This window comes from Phaethon lepturus, unplaced genomic scaffold (assembly GCF_000687285.1).
Source record: "Phaethon lepturus isolate BGI_N335 unplaced genomic scaffold, ASM68728v1 scaffold1808, whole genome shotgun sequence".
In the NCBI taxonomy this organism is placed as follows: domain Eukaryota; kingdom Metazoa; phylum Chordata; class Aves; order Phaethontiformes; family Phaethontidae; genus Phaethon; species Phaethon lepturus.
In genome coordinates, this window is record NW_010555333.1 from 40,866 (window position 1) to 49,454 (window position 8,589).

Consider the following 8,589-nt stretch of genomic DNA (forward strand, 5'->3'; position numbering starts at 1 on the left):
CTCCACAGTGCTTAGCTCTTTCAAAAGTACCAAATCGGTGAAACACACAGCAGTAACTGACCTGTGCAATAATGGAAAGAATCCCAAGGACTGCTATAAATGCTGCAACACTTTCAGATGAAAATCCCATTATCTACATTAAAAAAAAGACAATGTGATCATTAACCGAAAACCATGTATCATGATGTCACAAACATCGGTGAGGGAACACACAATGCAGAAGACAGGTATTGCTCAACTTTCAAAAAAAAGTTGAAATCGACAAGTATACAAAAATAAAGGGGCATAAATAGAAAAAAAGTAAATGGTTCCATCAAAAAATTAAAAATGTTTAACATAGTGAACCTCATAGTCCAAGAATAATGCAAATAATTACAAAATACGAGAAATTGTTTTATAACTCATCCCTCTCATCTCTTTTTGTCTCTCAAAACCAGAACAGCTGCTGTAAGCTTTCAAGTTGTACTAGTTATCTGTACTTGCTGTATTAATTCAGCGATACTGAAATCTTCCCTATAGATTTACCTCTGTTCAAATCCCTATCAAAATGTTAAGTTACCTGTCTGAGGTATAGGAAGAAGCTGGAATATTGACCTGCCTCTGGGAGGTAGGAAAGAAAGACTGTTATGCAGATTAGCAGCACAATTGAGTCCTGGCCGACTTTCTTCAGTGACTACGGCAAGAAAAAAATATAAAACGTTTAATCTTCATATTCAGAAAAGCATAGAAAAGCAAGGATCTGAAAAGCAGGTGAATTAATGAAGCTATTATATGGTACCACCAAAACTTTCCCTGCATGCTTAGCAAGATCATTGTCAAAAGTATTGGCAGCGATGCAAGGTTAAACTTGAAGAAATATTGGCTTTTTTTTTCAAGCCTGAAATGTAGTAAATTCAGTCCCTTCCCTGTCTCAAAAGCTCAACATTTACAAATAACAACATATTCCATATTTAAATAGCTTACTGCAAAAGGGTCAGCCTGTTCCCATGAGATGGGTGCTCCCCAGGATGCCGGCCTCATCTTCTCCGGCAGTGATTCTGGTACAGCAACAAGAATAAAACAAATGTCTAACAAGGCTATTGCTGTAGCCAGGACCACAACCAGGCTGTCTCCGTAGACTCGACCAAGGTAGGCACCAATAGCAGGGCTGGTAACTAAACTTGCCGCAAAAGTTGCTGAAACCTAAAACAGATAACGGCCGGTAAGATTTTCAGTGATTGAAGTCAACAGTATTGTTCCCCATTCTGCCTCACTTTCAGACACCTAACCATTTTAATCAAAGAACAATTAAAAGCAACCTTTTTCCTGTGACTATGTGGTCTGTCTGAAATACACAGCTGCTACAAAATTTTTTCAAGAAAAGCTTTTTTTTTTTTAAATAACTGGACAGCAAAGTGAGACTCACAGCACTCTTGCATGTACTGACATAATTAGGTTTGATTAACTATATAGTCTGCTGATATCTCTGGGAAGTAATGACCTGTATTTAATCTTTGTATTAGTGAAACATGCAATGTCTGTTAAGAAGAAAAAAAAAAAAATCACATGTTGCAAAGGCATATTAAATTTAATATGCTGGTTAATCCAACTCAGCATAATGGATCTTCAGAAAGTAATTTCCAGTTCACCAGCTGGCCTTGTCGTGAAAGATGTTAACTTCAAAACGGAAGGAGCCTTCTCAACATCTCTCAACCCCTGATGTGTACAGGCAGAAAGAAACTGTTTAGTTCTACATCCCTTGCTTTCGGCTCTTTCTGCTGAATATGACAGTGGACTCTGTAACTTGAATGCAACAGATAATTCTGCTACTCCATAATACACAGGGCTGCGAAGGCTCCTGAGATCTGGCAGGTTATCAGGAGGTAAAGGAGAAATGGAGGTGAATTGTAAGAACTTAAGACAGATGAGTTATTCAGCTACATTTGATCTGAACTGGAGCACAGCAGCGTGACTGGAGACGCAAGCGGGAGCAGTCAAGATATCAAACAGCAGCAGTTCCAACATTATACAGGAACAAAAGGTTAGATTTTTGAAAAGATGACAGAGTAGTACTAGTGTGAGAAAAAACGGAGGAGTAACTAAAGCCCCTCAAATTACATCATTAAAACTGACAATAACCGTTAAGACAGACATCTGAAAGACAGCTTCTAACACAGTCATATTTTATTTAAGTTAGAAGCACAATATTCATGAGATGCAGGACTGGATGACAAGAACAATTAAACAGAAAAACCTTACACCAAACTAAAGTAAACTTGCCAGAGAAGAAACAAAAATACAATTTTGAAAAGCTTTACCTACTTAAGTGTTCAGTACTGAATACCACAGGAACAGAGCCAAAAAATACGTACCAAACCATAGGCCATGCTTCTTTCATGTTCTTGGGTTATGTCTGCTACATATGCAAAAACCACAGAAAATGTCACTGCAAAAACTCCAGAGACAGAGATAACAGCGAAGTACCACCTAAGGATATTACAAAAAATTAGAAGAGAGCTAAATAGAAACAAAATATCTCTATTTACAATCCAAGGGCAGCTCAACAGTAAATAATCTTGTCCAACTTTTTCTGACAAATACTAAGATAAACTCGGATAAAGCCAATGTGAATGTGTCTCGATACAGTCATGTAATTCCCCCTTGGTGCACTGAGTACACAGATGAATAGCATAATTCTGATACACCTACAAAAAGCTGCTGTGATGAAGTACTTCTAGGAAACGAGGTGTTAGACTAACTTCAACTGGATGCCTGTGACCCAACGCTAATTGGGAACTTCAGTATTTTGAGAATCTGGTCATTGAGACGTCTCAATGACTTATCAAGCCTTATCTTTACGCTACAGACACTAGTGCTCACCGTTTGAAACATCAATCTCCACTTAGAAACGAGCTGCTTCCCAGAAAAGGGATGAAGGATCCATGAACAATCCGTGTGACCAGAGAGAAAACTGAAAAGGCTGACGGAGCTACCTGAACAGCTGGCTCTGCCCTGCGTCAGTGCAGTCTGTGTTATTTCAGCTACACCTCAGGTACAGCACGCGGGTAGTCCAACAACACTGAGAGTTCTGACTCACGCGCTACCTGGGGAATGTACGTGCCAGTTAAGAGCTTACTAACTTGCACACAGTGTGAAAGTTGTCGGATCTTAAAAATTGCAGCAACATTTTAGGTTACAAAAGGTTACTTCACGCTCTAGCTAGCATTACGTTTTCATTTCTGCATAGTTGGTTAGTATTTGAGTAATATGGCCACAATAAAGACCTGCACAGTTCACTGCAAAGCAGTCTAATATCTTTTGCAAATGTGCTGGAGTAGGAAGCGGGGCCTACAGCACAGAGCTCAAAACCAGCAGCTCTTAAAATTCTGACCAAGGCTTTTGACCTCATGGCAGTGACTTCAGTTTGACTCTGTTCTCCAACTTTGCACCAAAGTAATACAAAAGCCTCAATCTTCCATGGAGCACAAACAGTATTTTATCCACAGTGCTACAAATATAAGCATTGTATGGCAACCTTGACAAGAAATGGCAAATCTAGTGTGAAATAATTTACTAACCATGGGCTGATCTTCATTAGTGGTATCGGTGCACAGGTGAAAAATACTGTTAGCAGCAAGAAGGACTTTCGTCCCCACACATCAGACAGGGCACCTATGAGTGGGGCACTAAGGAACGATAATAAGCCCTGAATGAAACAAAATATTTTAAGTTAGACCTAAGTGGCTGGAATCACGATAGCTGACCATACCCTAATCTGATAGCAGGCTGGGCTCTATTTTTATTAAAGTTGATGACTACAGCACAACACGTAGAGGGCAATACGGTCGAGCATTCCTGATCTTCTGTCCCATGTCTGATTACATAAAGTTTGAGATTTATTACCTCAGAGCTACAGAAAATTCAAAATGCAGATGATCCACTCATAATAGAAGTTTTATGAACATCACAGTTTTCTACATTTAGAATTCACATAAACATAAGTGAAAATACCCTACTGGAGCAACAAGCTCCAAGTAAAAAATTCTCAAATTTTAACACCATGTGTGTTAATTTGGGATTAGTCACCTACCTTTTATTTGCTGAACCCAAACAGCAGGTATAGACCAAGCAATATCTTACTAAATGTAAAATGATGCGTACTTGCATTTTTAGTAATCATGTATGCCCCTGTTTTATTTATACTGTTAAAGCTATTCTGAAAAACCCCTCGAACGTTTCTCTCAGCTGTCAGTCATTTCTCTCACCATCCACTTTAAATTGTACTTGTGATTAACTTTTGTCACCTTACCTTTACTCCTTGAATTAGTCCATTCATTAGAAATGTATGTTTTGGGAAGGTTTCATGCAAAACCTGGAGAAGAAATACGAACATTGTCATTTACACAATATTAACTATAAATATGGCTCATGATGCATCCAGCTTCTACAGTGGCACATCCACAGTAGTTTTATCTTTTCATAGAATATAGAGAAAGAAAAAAAGACACACCACAAATAATCTATTTAATCTTTAATTCACATGGACTGTACTTCGAGATTTTAGCTTTACTTGAGAGAGGCCTCAGTTCTTTCAACACTTTGGGAAGGATTCATGTCATACAACTTCAGTGTCTGAAATCTTAATAGAGCACAGAGAACCTAGAAAACTATCTCAGCCCAGACTCTCCACGTGTTACTGCGTCATCTGTAGGGGGCTGTGGGGAGAGAGGAGAGACATCATCATTCTGAAGTTCCTCTCAATTTGGTGACCAGAGCCCAGATAGCAGGTTAAAACAGGCACCTTTCTCGGTCTGTCTTGCATTATGCAAGATGGATTCCATTTAGTGACCAATGCACAGTTTATATCTGAGAGACTGTTCATGGTCAACGTCAGCTTACAGAACTGCACCAAGACTGCATTTTAGGTGGAGTTTGCTTGGAGATCTTTAAGCCTTCGCTCCTTTTAATTTGTAAGCATGTGTCACTCTCAAAGATTAAATCCAAATGGAAAGCAACCAACTACATTAGAAAGTAATTTGGTACAAACACGTTGGTATGACTGTCTCGCTAATCACAGGGAAGCTTTGACTGGTGTAACAGGGTCTGCGCTCTGAAGCTTCCATTTAAGGCAAAGCCAGGTCAGCAAAGATCTCCCTTCTACACACACACACGCTTCCATAATTTTCCCAAATTTCAAGTGTATTTTTGTCCTTACATTTGTAAAGTGGCAACTTTTTGTAGCATCTTGAAAGGAAAGATAATTTCATTACTGTCTTACTGTTTTCAAGCCAGAAAATATTTACATGTAAGCTTGAGTATTAGCAGACTTGCACATAAACAGCTATGCTGCAGGATTACACTGCTTTAATGAAATAATTTTAAATTCCTGATTCCATGTAAAAATATAAAACCTTTCACTTGCACAACAGCGCAGCTCAATGATACATAATTTTGGTTTAATTCAGAAGATGTTCAGTGCCCTGGCAGTAACTGCCCCATCTCCCATACAGTGAGAAAAAGATTAAGCGTATCACTTACCACCAGAGTGGGTGCTGTCAAGAGTCCCCATGCAAAAAACTCCAAGAAGATGACTATAACAGCGTGGTAGACACTAGGTGATCCTATTCCTTGAGGCTAAACAAGAGAAAAAACAGGCGATTAAAACATCCATCAGTCTATCACAGTCATGAGAAATGCCTCTGAACACTATAAACAGAAGGATTAAGAAATGAAACAGGACTCAAAACATCGGACTACAGTTGCTCAAGCTAGCTGGTACTGAGAGAAATTCCTTTTTTAACCCTTTGCTGCTAACGTCCTCAAGTGTCTTAATCCTCCACAAAATACAAAGTGCGCTCCCATCTTCAAATGCAAAAATAAACAAACTCTTCTTCAGATAATTAGTTCCTTTTCTGTGAGAAAAATGCTTAAACCCACACAATGCCACATGGAAATCAAGTTTTCATAATTTCAAAATATGGTAGCGTTCACACTCAGCTATCCCAAGGTCTAATTACCTGGTCTATCAAACAGCTTTATAGTACTTCTGTTACTAAAGGGCACCATGGCTACGTACAAAACTTTGATAGCTCTAAATCAGGAAAGAAAAACTGAAATAATGAATGCCAGAAGTGAATCTCAGGAACAGCACTGATCACTTCCCAAATACTGAGAACAGCCCTATTACCTACAATGTGCTTCAAATGTAGGAAGAGATCTGGATAAAAGACTTGAAATAAGGAACTTCAAATTCTTTGGTGATTTAGTATAATCAAGAAGTACCTTTTGAAGAGAACAAAAAGCACCTGGGTGGGACAACCTGCTCATCTCATATAGTCTGTAAATGCTACCCTGCCAAACAACATGCCACAGTTCATCATTTGCAAATTGAGGAAACTGTGCACTAATTATTTTCAGATGAAGGTATTATGAATAACTCATCAAAAATCTCATATACATTATTTAAACTTTAGGGAAGTGCTGCCTTAATATCTTCTTTCCCAGCTTTGTGTAAAGGTGGGTTACTAACAGAGGGTACTCATTTGATTAGACCATGCACTTAATGCTGAGCAAACACACACAGGCTAAGGTCCTCAGCTGCTTCTCAAAAAGGCTCACGGGGGATCTTATCAACGTGTGTAAATATCTGATGGGAGGGAGTAAAGACAAGATAGCCAGACTCGTCTCAGAGGCGTCAGTGACAGGACTGGAGGCACACACTGAAATACACGAAATTCTACTAAAAGCTTGAACAAAACCAACCCCTGGAAACAGGCTGCCCAGCAAGGTTGTGGAATCTCCATCCCCCAAACTTTACTGGACACAGCTCTGAGCAAATTTCTCCAGCTGAGCTTGTCTGGAGGAAGACGGTGGGCAGTCGGAATAGAGGTGTTCAGACGTGCCTTCCAACCTCAAATACGACACAATTTTAAGTTTCAGTTAGGTAATATTTGAGTCTTTCTTTTATTACAAGATTTATGCAAGTCATACCTAGCTTTTCTTTCCAGATTCCAGTATTTCCAACACTGGAAAAAAGACAAGCCTTTTGAACAACTGTAGGAAATAAATATAGGAAGCCACACTGGCTGTTCACCCCTATCGCTAGGAAAGATCATAATTTTCAAAAGTAACCATATCAATATGTAAAATGTGAGCTACTAAAGCACCTTAGCGCTGTGCTATTTTTCTTTTCCAAGCCCTTTTCAGTAAATACAGACATACCATACAGATATGTCTGCTATTTTTTCATCCCATTCTCTTAAGGAGGTAAATTAACAGGTACAGAAAGTGGCTGTAATTATCTTCACTTCCCACAATTCCTTTCCCTTTCCACCCACAACCTTTATTTTAGTTTTGGGTTAAAAATTTATCCAGCTCTGCACAAACCATAAGTAACAATCTTAGCTGTTCAGCTTAGTCCGACACAGAAAATCAGGCTCATTCCCACAGCCCCCAGATTCCCGTGAAGTTATTGGCTCATGACCCCCTAGGGTATTACAGACGGTGAGGGAGGAGTCAGGAACCATCCCTGTCCCTCCAAGCACCAGCGGTCAAAAGCACCTCCATTCTGCTCACATACAGCAAACACGAGCTCAACAGCCAGCTGTCTCTATGCCGCCCTCGTCCAGCTCTGGGCAGCTACTCAGAGATCACACAGACAAACCAAAACAACAGAATGAAACCAGTGGCTGTTCTGCCCAGCTAAACTGTTGGCAATTTTAGAGGCACACAGGTGGGTGACTGCTGCCCTCTTGCCATGCCGTCCAGCTGTAAGCAACCTGATCAGATGTTCCCATTGCATTAGCAGAAACAAACAGAAGTGACATTGAGATCACTAGGGTGAAACTTCCTTCCTTTTGTATTGCTAACACTCACTTATCACAGATACTGTTATCTGTTCTTATCTATAAAAAAACAGTAATTTAGTCACGTAAATGTGATCATCGCCTCTATAGCTGTTTTTAAAGATGGTTGCAGCTATAAAGTAGCAAAAATACTCCTGAGGTGGAAGAAAGAGGGAAGGAAGTTTATAAGTGGTTACATTACAGTGCATTAAGACATATTATGTGCATTCAGTCCACAAGACTTAAGTCTAGTCTGATGTACCCTCCTACCCCAACACATACAGCACAGGTGTTGGGTATTCAGCCCTGTCTTAGTCTACAAACCCGCCCCGCTGTGCTTTACAAACTGACTAACCTAGCGTAATGTAATGTAATAAGCTAAGCGCAACCAAATCAGGCGGCCTTACACCTGGAGATAAAAGATAAGGAGCCTTTGTGTGAACACCCTGGAATGGAGATGTTCCAACCTGAGTAACAGCAACCCTTTGCTGCAACTATGCAGCCAGAGCAGAGAGCATTTATGTTTGGCAAAATCCGTGGCACAAAACAGTGCTCTAAGAATGCCCCTTTCTCTAGTTAGAGAGAAAAGGTCTTTAACCAAACACCTTGCACTGTCAGTCATGCCGGTGATAACAAGTGTATATGCCGGGCAACCCTAAGAACACACATCTGATAACCACAGGATAACTATCAAAGCAACCAAGGCATCAGATATAAGATCACAGCTGCTGCTCTGCTGCTGGAAAGGAAGAGGCATCAAATAAAG

At 39.8% G+C, this 8,589-nt stretch overlaps 1 protein-coding gene across 1 annotated transcript in view; it reads right to left on the reverse strand.

Moving 5' to 3' along the window:
• HIAT1 (hippocampus abundant transcript 1) overlaps positions 1 to 5,639 on the reverse strand; it is a 9,195-nt gene extending 3,556 nt beyond the window's left edge. Inside the window, exons 1-7 of the mRNA XM_010292111.1 lie at positions 5,518 to 5,639; positions 4,289 to 4,351; positions 3,558 to 3,685; positions 2,352 to 2,466; positions 964 to 1,182; positions 560 to 673; positions 62 to 133 (exon numbers count right to left, since the gene is read on the reverse strand). Of these exons, the coding sequence (XP_010290413.1) occupies positions 62 to 133; positions 560 to 673; positions 964 to 1,182; positions 2,352 to 2,466; positions 3,558 to 3,685; positions 4,289 to 4,315 (675 nt within the window). The 5' untranslated portion in view covers positions 4,316 to 4,351; positions 5,518 to 5,639. The remainder of the gene's footprint in view (positions 1 to 61; positions 134 to 559; positions 674 to 963; positions 1,183 to 2,351; positions 2,467 to 3,557; positions 3,686 to 4,288; positions 4,352 to 5,517) is intronic.
• Between the last annotated feature and the right edge of the window lie 2,950 nt (positions 5,640 to 8,589).